Source organism: Athene cunicularia (assembly GCF_003259725.1).
Source record: "Athene cunicularia isolate RWA chromosome 26 unlocalized genomic scaffold, athCun1 chr26_part2, whole genome shotgun sequence".
NCBI classification, from domain to species: Eukaryota; Metazoa; Chordata; class Aves; order Strigiformes; family Strigidae; genus Athene; species Athene cunicularia.
Genome location: NW_020799137.1, coordinates 439,924 through 461,799, shown reverse-complemented (window position 1 = coordinate 461,799; position 21,876 = coordinate 439,924). Strand labels below are relative to the sequence as shown.

The following is a 21,876-nucleotide window of genomic DNA, read 5'->3' as shown; positions in this document are numbered from 1 at the left end:
TGCAGTTCTGAGTATTGGGTGTGGGGAGTCCTCATTCCCTTCTGTGCGTTTATTGCATCGCTGGACGTGCCCAAAGGTGCGTGTTTTGGGCTGGCATCTTGGCCAGGTACAGATTTGCATCACGCCGGGGATGTGGGGCTTAGACCAGCTGAGAAATCTGGTCCCAGCTCTTTGTAAAAGACCCAGAAGGTGAAATCCGTCTTCTTTTTGGATCATGCCTTGTGTCTGAGGCACCTGAGGTTTGAAACCATCAGGAGCTGATGCAACTATTTCTGGTCTTGGTAGGAAAAAAAAATGAAATGCCACAGCAGCTGAGCTATTCCCGGCAGGGCGTAGAGTTTCTTGCGAATATTTCTCTAGAGGTGTCGGGACTGGGTCAAGGAACCTGGATGGTGGCTTGACTGCAGCTCAGCTGCTTGGAAGGGGAATAAAATGTGGGTCTCGGCTCTCCTCTGGGATAAATTGGAGGCGGCTTCGCTGAAGTCAATAGGAATAAAAGGGTTTGGTTTAAATCTGGAGTGACTCCGCTGCTACTTCAGGCTTGCACAGAGCAGGGAATCTGGAGTTAAACCAGAGCCGAGCTGGAGTCACAAGGATCAAATTTAGCGTAGATCAGATGCTGACCTACGCACATCCAGACTAAACCATTGCCTTGGGAGGAGAGGCTCTGATTTTACCCCATCCCGGGTTGCATTTGGGCTTGTTTGTTTACAAACGTAGCAGCAGCTTCATGAATTACAATAGGGAAGAGCAGAGCTCAGAGGGATTTGGATGCTGCCCATTTGCTGCCTTTTAGGATAAACAGGGACTTGGTTTTGGGTTCAGTCACTAACCTTCAGCTGAAGCGGGCGAGTTAAGAGGGATCACTGAGATCTAACTGGAAAAAAAGATCATCTGGTGAATCAAACAGAGCCCTGAAGGAATCATATGACGGTTGGCTCTGATACGGTGTCATGCTATTGCAGCTGATGTATGTTTTCATGGTACTAAATGAGGGATGAAAGGAGAGCAAATCCGATGAATCAATGGGCTCATACACTTCGTGACAAACCCAAGTGCCAAGGCTTCCCCTCCTCCGGTGGTGTTGTGTCTGTCTCATGACCCATCCATGGTGAAACTACCCTTTCCGAAGGTTTCTTGTCACCTATTGAAGAAAAGAGTCGCCGTAATGTCACGACCCGCCATGGGGCATAAAAAGCCTGAGCTGGGGGTGGTGGGAAACGCACCCACCGCTGGGGTGGAGCGGGTGGGGTGGCTGGGGTAGCCCCACCTCTTCTTGCCTTTATAGGAGCTGAGGGTTATTTATAACATCTGGGCTCTTTTGCTGGCGAAAGCCACTTAGGTAGGTGTAAGACAGAAGCGGAGGCAGCTCTGATTCATCAGCGAATATGAACTGCTCCTGTGTCATGATGCTAAAGCGGGCCTGAGTGTTTGCATGGGGAGGACGTGGCGCAGAGCACCTCCAGCACCTCCGGCGGGGAGATGCCGGCTGCGTGCCGCCGAGCTGCCCTCCACCCCGCGCCGGCGCTGCCTTCGTGGTTTCCAGTCAAAAAACCCAGTTTCTTGCGGGTGCCCTTGTCCTCAGGCACCCCTGAGCTCTCCCATCTGGTCACGCCGGCCCTGTCCAAAGTTTGTGGCTCTCCAGGCGTGGGTGTAAGGGAGGGAGCGCACTGGGCTGCAGCTCGGCTGGGGGGCCTGAGTCACCACGTGTCATCTCCGCAGGGCGGTGAGAGCCTGGCGCTAATTAACAGGGATCCTTTAAAGAAGGGGGGAGAGAGGGAGCAGCCCTAATGAGCCCAGATGGCAAAAACCTTCCCCATGGAGCCAGAGAGGATGAGCAGGGAGGAGCAAGCCCCTGTGCTGAATAGATTTAAGATGGAGGCGTCTTGGACCGGCTCTGGCTCGCGGAAGGGAGCTTTGTGTGACAGGAAGGTCCTCAGAGCGGGGCAGAGGGGATCAGAGCTGCAATGCTCCTGCGTTGGGAAAATTCTCTTCTTGGGGCTTTGAAGCGATGTTTGGATACTGCTGGGAGGCTCCTGCCCTTGGTTTCTTGTGGCTTCTAAGAGTGGGATAGCCCCCAAAGGTGGGATGCGCCCCAGAGGTGGGATACCTCCCAGAGGACCTGCTCTGAGGGGACAGCCCTTCTCTCATTGCAGAGGCACTTCTGACCGCAGGGAGCAGCAGGTGGGGGCTTGGAGCTGGTTTTCTCATGATTTGATCTCGGAACTGTGATGTGCATCCAGGGTTCTTTCCCTTTGCCGCTTGGCTTTGCAGCGTACAGAGGGACGACAGGAGAGATGCTTGTTCCTTCCCTCTGCCTCTCCTTCCCGGTCTCCTTGGCTTCCTGGGTGACCTTGGATCTGTCCCTTCCCCTCCCTGATTCAGTCTTCCCATCTGCACCGAACAGCCTGGCCCTGGGTGCAAGGGTTTCCTGGCTCCGTGTGCGTTGGGGAGGATGGGGAGCTGCACACTGATGCTCGGATTTCCCATCCTGAACCCACACGTGGCCTTCTGCCTCCCGAAATCCCTCTGTGCCTCTGGGCACTCTTCCTCCCTTCCCTGCTCTGTGACCTTGATGAAGCGAGCTTGGCCTCCCCGGGCCCTGTGAGCTGAATGCTTCGCAAGCAGCATCTTTCCCCTCTCCTTTGGGAGCTGCAGGGGATTTGCCTGGAAGCTGAGCACAGCGGGGCTGGAGCTGAAGGAGGAGAGGTGGTGGGGCAGGGCAGGACCAGCAGAGACTCCCCATGGTTTAATTGTTAATTTTCAATTCACCTAGCCTGGGGTTTTTTCCTGCCTCAGTTTCTGCTTTGTGGACCCAAACAGGGTATAAATGTAGAATTTGGACACAGGAGAGGAGAAATCTCCCCCCCCCACCCCGCCCATGTCCATCCTTCAGACCCAGAGCGTGTTTGCTGTGGGCGGATGCTCTTCTTGGAGGCTGCTGTAAACCCCCATCTCCTCACTGCCTGCCTCTGTGCTCCCAGGCCTAGCTGAAAGCTTTGCTGACACGTTTCCAGCCTGCTTTATTGCTCCCCAGACGCCTTCCTGAGAAAGCAAGGATGGGCCGAGGCAGGACACGCGACTCAGAGCCTCTCTCCTCTCCTGAACCATTTGTGGTGCTGCTGACAGGGCTGGGCTGGGGGACAAGGTGCCCTCAGCTCCCAGAGGTCTTCACTCATCCCAAATAGCAGCTTTTCCCCAGTGAGCATTTCCATCTCCAGCTGGGATCGATGGGAGCCTCCAGGCAGGGATTAAATCTCTTGGGTGTAGCAAAGCAGGAGTTTCTCCATCTCTGCCCCTTCCCTGGGCGGGGTGAATGCAGCTTGTACCACAACAAACCATTGCCATGGGCCTTCCCCCGCTGCAGCGGTGGCTCCTGAGCTGTCAGTGCAAAGGGATAAGGTGGTCAAAACCACCCCTGTGTCACCTGGACATGGGGGACACGGACGGGGGATTGTCACTCGTAAGCAGGAGGTAAATTATCCCCAGGGACAACCCAGCGTTGGCTTTCCCCAACGTCTCCCCTCGTAACACCTTGTGGGATGATGTTGGCTGCTTTCAAGTGATCTCTAGAGCCACTGGCACTGACCCCAGCACAAACCAGTCCTTTCCCTGGTCCTGCTGTGGGAAAAGTCACAGTCCCTCTCCATGTACCTGTGTGGGTGCCATCAACACTGGTTTTACTTGGTCAAGGCGGTTGTTGCAAAGGCACCCCTGGTCCGGCAGTGCAAGTGAGGTTATTACAAGCTGTGGGCTCTGAAAGACCCTAATCTGTCTTGTAAAGAAAAAGAAAAAAATGCACATTTAAGAAAATTAAGGTCACGAGGGCTAAGTAAACAAGCTGAATCTCCATCTGTCAGTGGCAAGGGTTTTCTATCTCTGTCCAGCCCAGAAAGCTCCTGGTTGTCAGCTGATCTGCCTCATCTTTCTCGCAGGGTGGTTATTATTTGTGGCAGATGAATTTTTGATTAAATTCCCTTTTCAATCAAAGAAATGAGTGGAAATACCTTTCTCAGGTGGATTTGGACCGTGCTTTCCAGTTTGAGGGGTGTGGACCTTGGGAGCGATGCAAAATGTTGGGGAAATTAATAGGAAGAGCCCTGTTGAACTCACTGTTCCCTGGATCGGGTCCCCATGCTGTGGGGGTTGGTTGGTGGTTTTGTGCTGGTTCTGGCTGGGCTCGTCTCACGCTACCAGCAGGGACGTGGATGCTCATGGAATTGCTGTCAGGAACGGTCCTTTCTCCTGCAGGCCCGGATCTCCTCCGGGCAGCACCATCACCAGGCTGGGGCTGAGCCATCGGGGAGACAGCAGGACCTCCCTGAGCCACCTGTGGGGACACAGTGACAGAGCATGTCAGGATCAAGGTTGGGACCTCTATCATGGTTTTCCTCTGCTCTAGTTCAATTTGGGTGCATCTCCCATGGGGATGAAGACTTGCACCTTCACCATCATCTGATCTCAATGCCTAGAGAGCCCTTGCCTCAAGAGAGTAGTCAAGGACCTCTTTTGATCCCCAAATCCTTTGGGAATGTTGCTGTCTTGAGTGTCCTCCAAGGCGCTGAGAGCTTTGGGGGCTTTGGAGATGTTTGAAGAAACCTGCTCTGCAAGGACCACTGTGTCCTGCTGCCTCTCAGCTCCTACAGATACGCTGGGGGGACCTAAACTGAGGAGGCCGAGAGATGGAGATCCAGAGAGAGATGCTGTGAGGTCTGTCCTGTCTCTGTCGTGCTGACCTGGCTCAACACCACCTTCCTTGGAGCTGGGCACCTCCCAGGCTTCGCTCCAAGGGGTTGAGCTGTCCCAGCAGAGCAGTTTGGGTGCCCTCGCCATGGGGCACTGAGCTCTGGGGGCTAGGCCAGCTGATCCTAAGTCTTCTAGACTCTACCCCTGATACCAAGAGAGATTTTAGCCCCTGAGGCTGAGTCGTCTTGAATGTCTAAGTCACCCTTGCTCCAAAGGACCTTAAGTGGCTGCTGAGCAGACAGGGAGCAGCAAGCAACTCTGGGTGATTCGAGCAGGTCTGCAGGAATCTATACAGAGCCTGATCCAAAATCAATGGAAATCCCAGTGATTTCCTGGCTGGTGGATGAGGCCCTTCCCTACCCTTGGTGCCTGTCCCCATGCCGGCTGAGGATGCTCCAGCCCCAGACAGCCACGTGTCAGTAATTGCCACGTCGAGCCATGAGCAGTTTACGTGAATGAGCCCTCGTTAGGAAATTAAACATTGCTGGGCCAGGCTTGAAAGAATAATTCAAACGGCTTCTCAAGAGGAGCCGGATCCAGGAAAGATGTGGAGCCGACATGGTTGCCTGGCAACGGATGCAGCCGACAGCCGAAAATAGCTTTTCTAATAAGAACAGGGCCTGGCAAAGCGGGAACTTTCTTCAGGGGTGAAAAAACACCAAGGTGAGGACGAGGGAGGGTGAGGTTTCCTGCTGCCGATGCCTTGCTTCCCTCCTGTGCCGGGTAAGGACCTTGGTGTGCCGGATGGGGATGGGCTTTGCTGGACTGAACCTGCTGCTGGGAAAAGGTTTGGGTTTGTGAGCTGAACTGGGTCAAAAAGATGGATGTTTCTCCAAGGGAAAGAAGAGCTGGGGATGGCTCTGGAAAATCACCAGAGAGTTTTCCTTCAGCTTGCCAGAGGGTACAGTGGGAGGTCAATCCTGCATCGCCCATCCTGCATCATCCATCCTGGCTGAGACCCACGCTGAGGGTTGGCTGCCCCAAGGACTGTGCTGATGGGTTATTTGTGCAGTGTCAACTGTGAGGTGTCATCTGGGTCTTCTACGAGCTCTGAACTGAAGGAGAAAGGCCCCAGGGTGAGATGATGCTTCAGCCTGGCCGGGATGGGACAGGTCCCTGAGTATGGTACCATCGCTCTTCCAGGGACCAGTGACCAGCCTGGGGTCCCCGGAAAACAGGGAAGGAGGGAAGAGAAAAAAGTGTGGCCCTTTGGGAGAGTCATTTTTCCAAGATGTGGGGTCTCTAGTGGGGTTTCTGTGTTTTCTTCCCAGCTGGTGAAGTACCATGGTCCCAGCTGGAGTGGGAGCTGCCAGTCTGAGCCCAGTTCTCCCAGTATGGTGAGGAGGGACATGGTGCTTTTCCAGGTTGAGGAGCCCCAGCCCAGCAGAGCAGATTTCCCTGATGCCCCCAAGTTTTTCGAGATGGAGGTGAGCGCTGCTGGGCTGAGCCAGGTTGTGGGCACCCCCTGAAATGCCTCCGTGCAGGATCGCTCCCGCAGCCGGAGGAGTCCCCGGTGCAAACACGACCCACCATGCACATCCGCTTGTCACCGCGCCGGCAGCAAACCCACGCTCCCACCCACGCTCCCTCCGTGGGTCCAAAAATTACCCTGCCTGCACCCACCACAGCCCCGCACCCATGGGATCTGGTGCCATCAGTTTGGGAATGAGTTGGGGGAGGCAAACTGATGTTAACTGGTGTAACCGCATGGATGCTGTGGGACTGGTATGGCTCTTCCCGGCCAAGGCTGGCCCGTGATGAAGGCTGGGAAGGTGGAGGGGCCGGGACGATTGATGGCTTTGCCTTGGCCGATGCTGTTTTGCAGCCGTTATCTGTTGTAAAGCTGCCTGGGAAGATTTAGCTGCAGGCTTGCAGGCTTTTAAGTCACTCTTGATAATGTCCAGGGATGGAGAGATAGCCTGGGTGTTTGTCACTGTCCCCTGAGCGCTTTCGAGCTGTCGTGGGGCTGAGCCTGGGCTGTGCCGATGGACCAGGAGGGGAAGGAGCAGAGCAGGGAGGGCAGGGCCCTGGTGCTGGATGTGGTGTCAGCCCTCGTGGGGGATCAGCTGCTGGCCCAGAGTTCTTGGAGGGGAAAAGAGGTGTCACAGCGATGTGACCGGCTCCATCGCTTGTCACTGTCCCCTGCAGCCCAGGGAAGTTCCCTCTTGTGGGTGGCAGGAGGCACTTCTCCATGAATGCTGAACCAGGGGGTTGCTCCTGGTCCATCATTCATGGAGAAGGGGGCCCCTAACATCCCCCAGGCCAGAGGGGGTCCCCAAGGCAGGGGGTGATGGAGACCCTTCTCCTGGTGCTGCTGATTCCACCAGCACCAGGACACCCCGGGACTAAACCAAAACCAACTCACCCTCTGTGGACCCCTTCCCCGCCCAGGTCCTGCTGATGAAGAGGAGGTGAGGCCGAGCTGTAGCTCACACCGTTCCCTGCGGGACACTCGTCTTCTCCCCTCGACCCATCCCGCCCCCCGGGGCTGCCGGCAGCCATCCCGATGCCGAAGAACAGCAAGGTGACGCAGCGGGAGCACAGCAGCGAGCATGTCACCGAGTCGGTGGCTGACCTGCTGGCCCATGAGGAGCCCGTGGACTACAAACGCAGCGTCCTCAACGTGACAGGGGAGACCTGGGACAAGCAGAAAGATGGAGACGAGGAGCTGGATGCGGAGAACCGGCCGGCGTGGAACAGCAAGCTGCAGTACATCCTGGCACAGATCGGCTACTCCGTGGGGCTGGGCAACGTCTGGCGCTTCCCCTACCTCTGCCAGAAGAACGGAGGAGGTGAGAGATGGGACAGGGATGGGCTCAGCTCTTGGGGAAGGGGGTATGGACCAGTCCTACCTCACTGCACGTCAGGGTGTGGATTCTGGGGCAGGATGGGGGTTATTTGGAGGAAAGGAGCAGCCAGGAGCTGCTCACTGCTGAATGTTCATCGGTTCAGAGATGCGGGATCCTCCAGGACAGCCTCGTCCTAAAGGGCGTCCACCTGCCCACTCCAAAGTCAAGGCAAGTCACAGAATCACTCAGGTTGGAAAAGACTCTCAGGATTGAGTCCAACCCTCAGCCCGACTCTACAAAGTTCTCCCCTACCCCACATCCCCCCACAGCTCATCCAAACGGCCCTGAAACCCCCCCAGGGATGGGGACTCCCCCCTCCCTGGGCAGCCTGTTCCACTCTCTGACCACTCTTGCTGGGAAACATTTTTTCCTCATGTCCAGTCTGACCCTCCCCTGTTGCAGTTTCCAGCTGTTCCCTCTTGTTCTGTCCCTGATCCCCTGGGAGCAGAGCCCAGCCCCGGCCTCTCTGCAATGTCCTGTCAGGAGCTGCAGAGAGGGATGAGGGCTCCCCTCAGCCTCCTCCTCCTCACACTGAACACTCCCAGCTCCTTCCCTGGCTCCTCACAGGATTTATTCTCCAGGCCCTTCCCCAGCCTCGTTGCCCTCCTCTGCCCTCGCTCCAGCCTGGGAACCAGGATTTCTTGCTGCAGCCCCCAATTCCTGTTGGGGCAATTTGGAAAATAGGCAGTGAAAAAGGAAGAGAGCCCCTCCATTTCCCTAGGCCCTGAAACCACGTTGCATAGGCTCCAGCCCCTTCCTAAGTCCTTCCAGCCATCCCATCCTCCCATCCCACCCTGTGCCCCTTCCTTGGGCTTCTAGGAGCAGCCTGGATGGCCAGGTCTCTTCCAGCTGTGCTGAGACCTGACACCCTTCATGACACTGCTGAGAGGGCAGGTTGCTCATCATCAGTCCAGACCTGGAGGCCTCGCCCCCACAGCACTGACCTTTGCAGCCAGGACCAGCCCAGCTTTCCCCGCTCCCCCTTCCCGGTGCTGCGTCCTTCGACGTGCCCCCAGCCCCGGCGCTGGCAAGCCTGCAACGCTCTCAATAATTAAAACATCTCTGGTGTCATCTTCACGATGAGTCATTTTCCCAACGAAGACCTGTGCAGTCAGCACTTCCCACCCCGGGGCTGCTGGCACCCCCATTGCCTTCCCTTCCCAGCTGGGATGGAGCGCGTGCGGCCGGCTCCGCCATCCCAGCATCTCCCCGGCTGCTGCCGCTCGCAGCTCCTGGTGCCCGGGTTTGGGTCCAGGCAAGGCTCCACTTCGGAGCGCTACGGCTTTGCACGGTGCCTTTGCTGCTCTGCAAAGCTGGTGTGGGGTTCTGAGCGTGACTTTGGGTTGCGGCGAGCATCCGCAGGCATCGGGGCGCGGGCGCGGCGGGGAGGGTTGTCCACATGGCCCGAAGGAGGTCGGGAGCAGAGCCTGGGCTAAACTCAGGGCTGGGATAGATCGATACGGCCCTGCTGGCTGCGTTACACGGCTCTCCGTGTCTGGCCTCTGACTTCCAAGCAGGTTTTCCCCATTAAATGAGATTGGGAACCAGCCCGGAGCCAGAGATTGGAGATCCAGAGTCCTGCTTCTCACCCAGCCGTGCCTCAGTTTCCCCACTGGCACAGCAGTCGATAACTAACTGTAATTAGTGCAATGAATGAAAATGTCTCTGCTTACACTGAGGTCTCTGTTGTCCTGAATGTTTGTGGGGCTTTAGCCTTGGCTGTCTCCAGTGCTGGGTAACAGAGGAGCAGCCTGTGTTCCCCGGCTGGGATCCATCCTGGTGTATTCCCTAGCAAATCCAGGGCTGAATTTGCTGTCTGTGTGTGGGGGCATTAAGCAAGTGTTTTCAGACAAAAGGCCAGATGGGATGGAAAATAGCTATGGAAAATTAAACCTACAACAGCCCTGAGACCCGCTCCGGTGGAGGAGATGGGTGTGAGGCGTTTGAACCCGGCGGCTTGGCCTCATCCAGCAGTGGGACACAGGGGCACCGAGCCAGGGAGGGACTGGGACAGGCAGCTGGGTTTAGGATCTCCTTGCTGTTGTGTAACATCTTCCTGCAGCAGGTCTCAAAAAAGGCTTTGCAAGCTGCCCCAGCCATTGCCCCTATTTTACAGATGGGGAAACTGAGGCACAGAGCTGAGAACTGGCTTGAGCAGCAGATCACTGAGCTTTCCTGCACTTTTCCTTTTGGCCAGGTGGCATCATCTCCCACATCCCATGGGGCAGACACTCATTTTTCTGCCTTTTCTTCCCGCTGCGTTTAACCCTCTTGGCCCCTGCCTCGGGTTCCCACTGGGCTGCAAGGCTGACGCCAGACAGACGGATGCAGGAGCTGGGGAGTGATGGACCGACCACTTCTGGCTGTGCCGAGCAGCCCTGGGATGTGGTGGCAGCTGCTGCTGCTTTCTCTCCTGCTCCCCAAGTGGGCATCTGCAGGGGAGAACGACTGCGTACTGGTAGCAAAATGGGCTGGAGCCAAATTTCCAGGACTCGTTGTGCCAGGAGCCGGCACGGGCTGGCAGCGCTGCCCACCACGCTTCCCACCGGTGCTGCCGAGCACAGCAAGGCATGGGCATGAGCTGGTGCCACCTTTCCAGAGATCACAGAAAGAAAATCCCCAATATTGGACAAATTTTCTCTGAATCTGACTGTCTCTCTCATCTCTGTCCACCGATCAAGATGTGGATGCCCAGGCAGGCGTTGCAGAGGGCAGGATGCTCATGGGCCTTCCCAAATTATGCTGGGCTCCAGCTCTGCCTCTCCCTTCATCCTCCTAATCACCCTGGGCTGCTGCATCATAATTTATCTCCCCATCTGCATTTTTAACACACCAATCCCCAACCTGCTGCTGGGGGTGCTCAGCTCAGGACACTGTTGTGGGTAGAACCGCTTTGCAGTGCCGCTGCTCAGAGCAGCATCAGATGCCCGGAGCTGGGGGGGTGTTGGCTGTCACTGGGGCGTAAATCCAGCTGGGAATTTACCCGACAGAACCGGGCTCCGACACGTGCCTTTGGATCGCCTGCCGCCCCGCGGGAGCGAGCCACATGCTCCCCGGCCCATTGCTCAGCCCCTGGCAGGAGGTTCGAGTAATTCATCAGCTGGGCGCTGCAGCGTGAGTCATCGCATCCTTTACGGTCATTTGGTTATGCCTCGGGAACTGCTAATTTCTCTCCGGCCTCCTCAATTAGGCAGAGATTAACCAAGTTTCTCATTTGAGCTGTTTCTGACCCTACCAGACAACCTCGCTCTGGGCGGCACGTGGTGGATGCTGCTGCCGGGGGATGTGGGGTGTCTGTGGGGGGTGCGTGTTGGTGCAGGGGGCTTGGCTGTGCTCGGACGCGCGTGTGCAGGCAGGATCTGGGTGGAGAGGAGGGCTCCTGCCTGCCTGTGTGACTGAGGTGGCCGGGAATGTGTCTGTGTCCCTGTGGACTGGCTTTAGGTGTGCTGGGCTCTGTCCCACACGCACCCACGCTGGCAGGGATGCTGCACCCTTTCCTTCCGCACATGAGTGTTTGCTCCTCTCCACGCGTGTCTTCTCTGCTGCCCAAGCACTCATCTGTATTCCCAGATCCATTGCAAATGAACCCTGGACCAGGCAGATCCTGTCCCAGCTCTGCCCTGCCCGTCCGTCTGTCCTTGGCTGCATGACAGCAGACAGAGGCGGGTCCACAATGAGTTTCTCTCCCCTGCCAGGTGCCTACCTGGTCCCGTACCTGGTCCTGCTCATCATCATCGGGCTCCCCCTCTTCTTCCTGGAGCTGGCGGTGGGGCAGCGGATCCGCCGGGGCAGCATCGGTGTCTGGAATTACATCTGTCCCCGCCTGGGGGGCATCGGCTACGCCAGCTGCCTTGTGAGTGCACCCACAGGTCCCCCTCAGGACCCCACCTTGGCGTGTGCGGGACGGCTTTGCAAGCTGTGAAGCAGGGGGTGGCCTGGAAGTGAACCTTGAGGAGCCCCGTGCAGAGGTTTGAGAGGTCAAGGGGAGTTTTTCCAGCTCCACTTGTGGGTCTAGTGCTGGTTTGGGAACGGGCCCTTCCCCTGGTCCCAGCAGCACTGCTCCCTCCCGGGTCCCTGCTCAGCGGGAGGTGTGTTGGGGACAGTGTCATTGCCCTGTGATTTAATCCTGTGTCCTCCTTCCTTACCCCAGGTCTGCTTTTTTGTTGGTCTCTATTACAACGTTATCATCGGCTGGAGCATCTTTTACTTCTTTAAGTCCTTCCAGTACCCTCTTCCCTGGAGCGAGTGCCCCATCGTGAAGAACGGCTCTGTGGCCAGTAAGGGACAGCTGCTGGCACGGGGGGGAGGTTCAGCTGGGAGAGAGCAGTGCGTGGGGAAGGGGGGCTGTGGGACACTGGGGACCTCCAACATCTGTAGCTACTACAGGTTGGGGACACCGGAGGTTGAGGTGTCTCCTGGAGCACTGGGTCCTCTCTGGTCCAGCTGCCTTGATCATATGGAGATGTTTCCCTTGGGTTGGATGAGTCTCTCCCATGCTCCCCCCTTGGGGGCTGTCCCCACTGATGGGATTTGAGGTCAGGTTTGGGTCAGTTTGGGTCTCTGGGCTGCCTCGGCGCTTAGGTCTGACCCAGGACTATGGAGGGAGGCAGCGAGAGCCAGGCGGGGCTCACCTGGCTGCTCCATCAGTGCCCAGCTGAGATTCTGATGGAGCTAACGGTGTTTAATAGCACCTGAGCGTCTCCTTGGGACACTCTGAGAGGTTTTATAGCAAATGCAAATGTCTCTCCCTGTATTTAACATCTTATTTTCACCTGACGATGGCTTTATGTCCTGTCTCTTCTTTTTCCTACTAAAATGAGCCCCATTAATTCTTGCCCCTTAGTTTCCAGGGTTGCCTGCCTTCCCTGGCCAGCTCCAGCAGGTCTCTGACATAAATTGATATTCACCCCCTGAGAGATGGTGGGTAACTCTCCCCCAGCTCCCTCACGCTCCCCTGCCTCTGCTCGTTTGCAGTTGTGGAGACCGAATGCGAGAGGAGCTCGGCCACCACCTACTTCTGGTACCGGGAGACCCTGGACATCTCCAACTCCATCTCGGAGAGCGGGGGGCTCAACTGGAAGATGACCCTTTGTCTCCTGGTGGCCTGGAGCCTTGTTGGCTTGGCCATGATCAAAGGCATCCAGTCCTCAGGGAAGGTTGGTATCGGTGGCCACCTGAGCCGGGCTGGGCTCTGTCCTCAAGGCAGAAACCTCCTGCCTGGACCACGCTCTCCTGCCCTGATCTGGGGTGGCTGGATGATGCTGCGTCCCATGGGGTGCTCACACCCACTCCAGGGGTGACCACCTCTGGGAGGATCCAGAATAAGACCGAAAGAGCGTAAGGAGGAGGTTTAGTCCAACTGACACCTGCAGCAATGGCCCAGGACTCAGCCGTGGCCCAGGCTAGCCACATCGCTTGCCCAGCCCCTGTGCTCAGGGTGTCAACTGTCCATTCCCTGGTGCACCCCATCTCGAAGGATGCCCGTAGGCTGTAGGGGTGAGAGCTGATCCCTCCTTTGTGGGGGGAGCACTGGGGCTCTGCGCAGGAGAAGCAGGGCAGGGAGGGACAGACAGCTTTGGGAGGGGGATGCTGTTAGCTTGCAGAGGCTGTGGACATTTCACCAAGGCTGTGTAGGCACTGGGGTCAGATGCAGAAGGGTGTGGTCTCCCAGGACGCTCCAACTGTCTCCAGATGTGCTCTGCAGAACATCTGGTGCATTGGCAGATAGCAGAGGGCAGTGAGACCGCGGCCCCGAGAGCAGAGGGGTTGGAGTGGGCTGCAGGAGCGGGGCGGTGGCAGCAGATCTCCCCTGCCTGGGATGAAGCCCCATCAATGTCTCCTGTGCCAGGAACCGGCCGGGGCTCCTGCAGCCCTGGGCAGGTGCTGGGGCAAGGGCATGGGCTGGGGGTGCAGAGCTGCCCTTCCCTCGGGCTCCCCGGCCACCAGCAGTTTGTGTTTCAGGGATTTTCTGAGCCGACACTGGCAGCTCACATTCAGCAGCCCCGACAGATTTTCTCTCTTAAGTGTGTCCAAGCACTTTGCAAAGCTTAGCTCAGGTGGATTTGCAAAGTGCTTGGACACACTTAACAGAGTTCCGAGGGTTAACCCTGCGCTGCCCGAGGAGCAGACCTCATTCTGGGGAGGGTAATCCTCCCTTCTCACCCCTTGTGCTGTCCTTGTGTTGGATGGGGAGGTGGCTGAGCTCCGCGGGCAGTAAATACGATTGTGCCCATGTTGCTTCCCTCCTGCCCCAGGTGATGTACTTCAGCTCGCTCTTCCCCTACGTGGTGCTGGTTTGCTTCTTGGTGCGGGGACTTCTGCTGCGCGGGGCAGTGGATGGGATCATGCACATGTTCACACCCAAGGTGAGAGCCTCTAAAGAGGCCCAGCAGACACTAAGCAGGTTCTCCTCCCTATTATCCCTTATGCTCTCCACCCCAAAAAACAGCGTACCAACCCCAAACTACCTCAGAGATCCTGATGGATCATCAGCACCCTAAATACAGGGTATGGCCAGGACAGCCAAGAGCCTCACAAACCCATCACCCTGGAGCTGCTTTGAGCTTTAGCATCACTCCCGTCACCTTTAGGTGCCCAGGCACCAGGGTGGGGGAGTGGGGGTGCCTGAGGCAACGTATTTAAAGACTCCATGGGAAGATGTTGGCTGACAGCAAAACCTCCGCTGGTGGTATGCATCCATTAATTAACCAGCTAATTAATTAATGAAGCAGATATGTAGATGAATTAGCTCAGCTGGCGAGGCTGTTAGAAGATATTAATTATGATCTCTTGATGAATGACGTTTGGAGGCCTCCAGCCTGCAGCTCTGGCTTGCAGGAGAGGGGTGATGTGGTTGGGGGACAGGAGGTTAAACAAACCTGCCAGCCATGATGTTTGATTTCGAGTGCTTCTGGTGCTCTGGAGGCAGGGGATGGCTGGAGGAGGATGGAGACCCATGGCTGGGTGGCACGTGGCTCCCTTGGGTGAGGGGATGGGGATGCCAGCTCTCCGGGAAGCTGGGTGGTCCACTGGGAAGCTGAAGGGCTCTGCCCTGGGAAATCAGGCACCCAGCTTGGGCTCTGGGGCAGATGGAGCACCCAGAGACGTGGTCAGGTCAAATCTTTGCCTGCCCTTCTGCACGCCTCAGTTTTCCTCTCTGTGGGAAAGAGAAAAAGGACCTACAAGGGCTGGGTAATGCAGGACCTGGTTGTGGTAGATCAAAGCGTGCCCATGGCTGCTCCAAACCAGGCCAGGTTATAGGTACAGCCGTCTTTTAATTTAGCTTTGGCTCCACTGGGATGAGTTGTGGTGTCACCAAACCACCTAACTTCTTCTCATGTCTCCCCTCCAAGCTGGACAAGATGCTGGACCCCCAGGTGTGGCGGGAGGCAGCTACGCAGGTTTTCTTTGCTTTGGGCCTGGGCTTCGGGGGGGTCATCGCCTTCTCCAGCTACAACAAGCAGGACAACAACTGCCACTTTGATGCCACGCTCGTCTCCTTCATCAATTTCTTCACGTCCGTCCTGGCCACCCTGGTTGTGTTTGCTGTGCTGGGCTTCAAGGCCAACATCATGAATGAGAAATGTGTGGTGGAGTAAGAGGATTGGCTTTTTCTCTCTTTGGGGCGGGCAGGTTTTTGCTACTGCTGGTTGTGGTGGGTTTGGAGGCAACAGAGTAAGTGTTCTGGAGCTGGGTAATACTGTGTTTTGGTGGACCCAGGTTCCTGATGGTCAAGGCCTGGATCTCCAGAGATGTCCCACTGTAGTGGAGGCGGTTGGGTATTCAGCTCCACCAACCTAAAATCCAGCCCTAAAATGAGCTCTTAGCCTGCAAATTGAGGGTGAATCCAACATGTCTAGTCACATCACCTGGGTTTCCCTCCAGATTCCACTCATCGTAGTGTCCACTTGTCTGCAAGGTTAAGGGAGCCCAGAAGCAGCTGGAGGAAGGTGAATTTGTGCACCTAGTGTTATCTTTAGACCATGAGCTGCATCCATAGAAATCCTGGCCATGCAGTGTGGAGTCCCAGCACAGGAGATAAGCCTGAGAAGGAGGAGTATTCCCTGGTGGGCCCCATCTCTGCCCTCTGTCATGTGGCCTAATGCAACTTGGATAACGTGGCCCTGGGAGGTTCATCCTGCGTGGTGCAAAGGGCTTCCATGGTCAGACCCCATCCTCCAGCCCAGGAGGAAGGGGACATCTCGGGGTGACCAGGCTCTGTTCTCCCTTAGGAACGCCGAGAAGATCTTGGGCTACCTGAACACCAACGTGCTGAGCCACGACCTCATCCCACCCCATGTGAACTTCTCCCACCTCACCGCCAAGGACTACAATGAGATGTACAGGGTGATCATGACAGTGAAAGAGGGGCACTTCAAAGAACTGGGCTTGGACGCCTGCCTGTTGGAGGATGAGCTCAACAAGGTACCTGGTGTCACTCCTAGTTAGGATCAGGAGGTCACCAACCCCATGGCTCTCCCTGGTAGGACCTGCTCTACTTGTGTCACTCCTGGTACACAGATCTGGAAAAACTATTTTTAGAGACTTTCTAGGGATGGGGATCCCCTGTCCCTGTGGTCTTCCCCTGCACACCGTGGTCCTTCCTGGGGTGGGGGAAAGGTCTGCCCGTAGCAAGTCTGTCTGGGACATCACTGCTTCCAGGCTGGGGTACCAGACTGGATTTTTCTTTCCTCAAAGAGTGGTTCAGCACGATAGCAGGGACCTGAGGCATGCAGAGGCTGTGTCCCTGATGTGTTTCTCCTCATCTTTTGGTCCTTTCTCCCCCTGAACAGTCGGTGCAAGGAACTGGCCTGGCCTTTATTGCCTTCACAGAAGCCATGACCCACTTCCCAGCCTCACCGTTTTGGTCTGTCATGTTCTTCCTGATGCTGATAAACCTGGGGTTGGGGAGCATGATCGGGACCATGTCAGGCATCACTACGCCCATCATTGACACCTTCAAGGTGCGGAAGGAAGTGTTCACAGGTGAGGTCTTTTCTCCTGCATCCTTCTGGGGAAGGGGTGGAGGGTCCCCATTGCCCTGGGGAGTCACTCCAGGAGAGTGTGGACACGGTGGATGTGTACTGGGTCCTCCTAATGCAGGGAATGGACTGCGTGATGGAGGCGTTGGTTCCCCTTGTGGTGCTCTGCTGACTATGTCCTTTTGCTCCCCACAGTTGGTTCCTGCATCTTCGCCTTTGTGGTGGGACTGATCTTTGTGCAGCGCTCTGGGAATTACTTTGTCACCATGTTTGACGATTACTCCGCCACGCTGCCACTCACAGTTGTGGTCATCCTGGAGAACATCGCTGTGGCCTGGATTTATGGCACCAAGAAGTAAGGCAGTTGTACAACAAAAAGAAAAACCCTCCTTCCAGCTCTTTTCCATAGGGATTTTTCCCCAGGAGACCAGCTCTGATGGAGCAAACGCGCCGGGGGAGCTGCCTTGTAGAGTCAGGATCTCAGTTCACCTTGATCCTCTGCTCTGCCACCCAGCCCCAGAAGCAGGTCCTTCTAGTGGGTATCTAGTGTTGGTTGTGGTGCTCTGTCACTTGCGATTACCCTTTTCTCTGAGGTTTCCAGGTCCTTTTGGAAGAGGACCTTGTTCTCCCAGTGCCTGTTCTTGTTGCTCATGAGTTGGCCAGAGCAAGGGAGGTTCTGGCTAATGCTCAAACAGCCTTTTCCGTAGGAGGTTCCCAACCGGCCCTGCAGGCTTGAGGGACACAGAGATGCTTTCCTGGATCAGCTGAGCTCTCTCTAGGCCCGGCCTTGAGTGTAACTCACAAGAGGGGCTCCTGGGAGGGAATCTCTCACTTGGAGGTGGGGAACAACATGGCTCCATCTCTTCTTCTCGGCAGGTTCATGCAGGAGCTGACAGAAATGCTGGGTTTCCGGCCCTATCAGTTCTACTACTACACCTGGAAGTATGTCTCTCCCATCTGCATGGCTGTGCTCATGACCGCCAGCATCATCCAGCTGGGGGTCAGCCCCCCGGGCTACAGTGCATGGATCAGAGAGGAGGTGAGCTCAGCTCCCTTCCCCGCAGCCACCTCCAGCCCAGGTCCAGGCTGAGCAGGGGGCAGCCAAGAGCTACAGACCACCCTGCTCTTCACAGCCCCGCTCGCTTCTCCTCCCCTCTCCTGCTGGGAGATGTCCTGCCTGTGGCTGCTCATCTTCTGCAAGCGATTGGGTTTGTCCACACTGCCCAGAAATCTCCAGCCAGTTCTGACCGTGGACTGAAGTTTGAGCTCGGATTTTGGTTTGCTGCCACAGCTACATGCTGTGTGCAGGACCACATCCTTTTCCTCGATTTGAACCCACCTTCTGATAGCTTCACATGCTGCCCCTGAGGATGAGGTCTGGTGGGAGGCAGCAGAAATTGTCTAGCACTTAGTAGATGTTGTACCTGGTGTGCATCACCTTTGCTGCAACAGCTCCTTGACACTAATATCTGTCTCTTCCAGGCTGCAGAAAAGTTCCTTTTCTACCCAACCTGGGCCATGGCTATCCTCATCTCTCTCATCATCCTGGCATCCCTCCCTCTGCCTCTGGTCTTCATCCTCCGGCAGTTCCACCTCGTGTCGGATGGCTCCAACGCCCTCTCTGTCACCTACAAGAAGGGCCGGATGATGAAGGACATCTCCAATTTGGAAGACAACGATGAGACCCGCTTCATCCTGAGCAAAGTGCCCAGCGAGACCCCGTCCCCCATGCCCACACACCGTTCCTACCTGGGTCCCGGGAGCAACTCCCCCATGGAAATGAGCAGTGCCCCCAACGGACGATACGGGAGTGGGTACCTACTGGCCAGCACCCCTGAATCCGAACTGTGATGGTTGCCTGCCAGCCACCCCCACCGGGAGAGGAGGTCACTGGGGAGTGGATCCTGGCTGTCCAGGCAACAGGAAAATTAATTAGGAAGATGAAGAAGAAACCCCTCTTAAAATTGTAACCAAAAGCAGCCATTTCTAAGATGACAACAGGAAGAAGGGATTGCGGGAGGGGCAGGACTCCTCTGACAACCCTCGGCTGAAAGGCAGGATCCCCCGGGCTTGCCTTTGGGGAAGGGAGGAGGAACAAGAGACGCTGCAATATCTTTCCAAGAGTTGTCCTCATGCAGCTCAAATCTGAAGCAAAGAATCTCTCTTTTCTAAGCAGCTGATGGTTGGAAAAAGGACCTGGCGTCGGGTGGAAAGCCAGCCGCGCTTCCTCCTGTAACCCAGTGCTCCTCCCTCCCAGTCTGTTGTCCTTTAGCCGGGAGGAGTCATGGCCTTATTCCAACGAGCACAATTAACCATCGATGTTCATAGCACAGAAAGGTGCTGCTGTTGTCACCATCGTTGTTGTTGTTGTATCTCCTGTAGGTTTTTATAGCTGTGGACATACCTAAATAACCCCCAAATTTTGACCAGGGCTGGCAGGGAGCAGCGCGGGGCTGGCTGAGACGTTGCGATGTATGAGACAGTGGATGGGGGGTCCTTGGTATCTGTTTTGTTACCACCAGCATGGGGACAGCGTCTGCGAGTTGTTCTGAGACACGGAGATGGCACGTCCGTGGGATGAAGCGGTCAGCATTCTCCGTGGTCAGGTGGTTATCGTGCTGCGTGGCAGCAGGACCTCCGAAGTGAGGGTGATTGGGTGTGTGAGCGAATGTGTGTGGGGTGTTGATAGGGTTACCGTGACGGGGGTCAGGAGGACTCTCCTGGAATTACTCCTGACATGTAGGATGCTCTGCTGAACCAAAATCCCTGGCGTGGTGATCGTCTCCTCTTGCCACTCCCTTTAGATGTCCCAGAGGGACAAGCAGAGAAGCTGTGGGGCATCCAGTCCTACCACAGTCCTGGTTTAGCTCTCAGGAAACCACCCCCTGACTTAACTCCTTTGCACCCACCAGCTGAGGTGAGCTGGGCAGTGATTATCTCTGGACGTTCGTCCTCATTTCTCAAAGCTTCGAGCCCAGGGGTCTGCAGTGCCTCCCGTTGCACCTCCACGGGAGCTCGCCAGCCCTCGGATGGGGGCAACCAGCTCCTGGGGACAGCGAGTGGCTACTGGGAGTCAGTGCCAGGGCCCAGTGTCCCCGCTAGCTCCTGATCCAGGCTGGTGAGCCCTTGTTAGAGCCCAGGGACCTCTGTCATGCCCATCCACGTTATCTGGGGACCAGACTGATGTGACTTTATGTTGTTTCTCCCCAGACTGTCTAGGAAAGGTTGGGATCTCCCAGCTCAGAGTCTCTCCCACTGGGACCAAGGGTTGTTGCCCTGAATCCTACACGTAGCCGAGTGTTTCTGTCAAGGGTACCAAGTATTACGCGGCATCTTCCTCCTTTCCCCATGGGGTCGGGGGAGCAGCAGCCTGCTTGCACCCTCTGTCCCTCTCAGAATGTTGCTATGGCCTCTGAAAGCTGAGGGAACTCCTCATCCTTGGTTCTGCTGGGCTTAGATCATGCATGATAGTATTTCAAGCCGGTCTGAAGGCCAAGTTTTTGGGTGCTTGCCCACGAGCCTTTCTCTCCTCTGCTTTCCTGTCAATGGGTTTTCTTCCACCCCAGTTCTTCTTTCGGTTGGGAGGTGAAGGCAGAAAGGACCTGGTCTGTGTGCCACATCCATCCCTTAGCATCCCTGGGGCTGGGAGGTCCCCCACAATGACATTTCTCTTGTGGGTTGTGATCCTTTATTTATAGTCCTTCTCCATGGGTTTGGCCGGTGACCTGGAGACCTGGACAATTAGCTCAGGCCCTTCATTAACCATCTTTCCAGTGGGAAAATGGAGGTATGGACTGAACCAAAGCAGCTCAGTCTTTGATGGCTCTGAGAAGCACTAGGCCTGTGTGGTCAGGAGCAGCCATGCCCTTGTCTCTCCTCCAGCAGTCCCCCCATCACCATCCCCTCCGCTGCCTTTCTCCTTCCCCTACCTGTGCAGAGGGACATAGAATTACTCTCACCGCATCATCTCTGAATGGCAGAAGCACAAAACCTGTGGCATTTCCCCATAATCAGCCAAGATGTTCCCAAGAGAAGTCTCTTACTTCTCCTTCTGTACCCAGTTTCCTCCACCCAACCAGCAAAATAGAGGATGAGCCAAATCGCTGTCCAACGTCACCTTCCCGATGCCCCTGAGCCCAGGGGCCGGATCCCCACCATAGCTCCCATGGAGTTAACGGAGCAGGACACTCCCGTAGCCAAAGTGTTTAGTCCCATCCGCTCCCGTGGCACGATGCTCCTCGAACCCTGGGGGGAAGGGTCCGGCCCTCCGTCTCTCCCGTCACCATTCCCAAACCAGCCAGGGAGGCATTCGCTCTCCTCCCCTTTTCTTGCAGCATCAATAAGAGGCAAAGTCAATAAGAAGGTAACAAAAAAGCTATATTATATATATATAAAATATATACAGAGAGAGGAGATGGAATAATAACCTAGAGATTCTCTATTCCTATTGTATATTTATTCTGTAAATGTTACTGTAAATGCTGTTAAATGACAAAACGTATTCCAAAGTGGCCCGTGACCTATTTTCATTCCCAGTGCTGTACAGATCAATTCTCATTGTATATCGAGACATATTTTTACCTTTTTATTTCTTGTGTGTGGTGGACTGGGGGGCTCAGCCCAGTTAGTCTGAGCAGAACTGGGGTCCCTGGGTCCCTGCCTAAGCCCTGCCTGTGCAGGCGCCACAGTGGGATGCAGGCATGTGGGAGGGCATGAGGAGAGCTGTGGGTTTGGGACAGGCAAGAGCTACCTCCCCATTGAGCATGTCCCTGCTCCTTCATCTAGAGCTGGGCAGGCAGCCTGATGTAAGATGAAGGGAAGCTGCGGCCTGCCAGCACAGCACACGTGTGTCCATACGCAGGATGCAGGGTTGCTGGAGCCTAGGCAGGCCCAAAGGAGAGATTTAGCTCCTCGCCCAGGCGTGCGGTGGCATAGTGCCAGCCCTGAAGATGTTGGAAGGGGCCCGTCGGTGTTTCTGGGCTGCAGGCGAGGTTGGGGCTGGGGGAACACACTCCTGCCCAGGCTCGTGGGTTCAGCAGGAGCAGAACTGTGGAGCGCTTGTTCCGTTTTTATTTAATTCAGCGTTCAGCGCGGATGGAGTGTCTTACTGTGCTGATTCTTAGCTTGCAAAATGTGATTGTTGCCCTTCACCCAAAGGGCTGCTCAGAGCCCTTGAACCTGCAGCGAAACTCCTGGGTAAGTGAGCTGTGGGGCCAGAGACACGACGATACTGTGACACTCTTCAGCCTTCCTCTCCTGTCATGTACAATGTCTTATTTTGGAGGGGGAAAAAAAAAAGT

General features: G+C 56.0%; 1 protein-coding gene across 2 annotated transcripts in view; it reads left to right on the top strand.

Annotated features, from left to right (window-relative positions):
• SLC6A17 (solute carrier family 6 member 17) overlaps positions 1 to 21,181 on the top strand; it is a 26,090-nt gene extending 4,909 nt beyond the window's left edge. The window contains exons 2-12 of one of the 2 annotated variants that reach the window (XM_026864360.1): positions 7,138 to 7,538; positions 11,291 to 11,448; positions 11,746 to 11,872; positions 12,570 to 12,751; positions 13,850 to 13,960; positions 14,948 to 15,189; positions 15,827 to 16,019; positions 16,388 to 16,580; positions 16,772 to 16,931; positions 17,453 to 17,615; positions 18,059 to 18,427. In XM_026864360.1, coding sequence (XP_026720161.1) covers positions 7,253 to 7,538; positions 11,291 to 11,448; positions 11,746 to 11,872; positions 12,570 to 12,751; positions 13,850 to 13,960; positions 14,948 to 15,189; positions 15,827 to 16,019; positions 16,388 to 16,580; positions 16,772 to 16,931; positions 17,453 to 17,615; positions 18,059 to 18,427 — 2,184 coding nt within the window. In that variant the 5' untranslated portion in view covers positions 7,138 to 7,252. Of the gene's footprint in view, positions 1 to 7,137; positions 7,539 to 11,290; positions 11,449 to 11,745; positions 11,873 to 12,569; positions 12,752 to 13,849; positions 13,961 to 14,947; positions 15,190 to 15,826; positions 16,020 to 16,387; positions 16,581 to 16,771; positions 16,932 to 17,452; positions 17,616 to 18,058 lie in introns of those variants that run through there. The other variant, XM_026864361.1, reaches the window with a different exon arrangement.
• Positions 21,182 to 21,876: the final 695 nt, after the last annotated feature.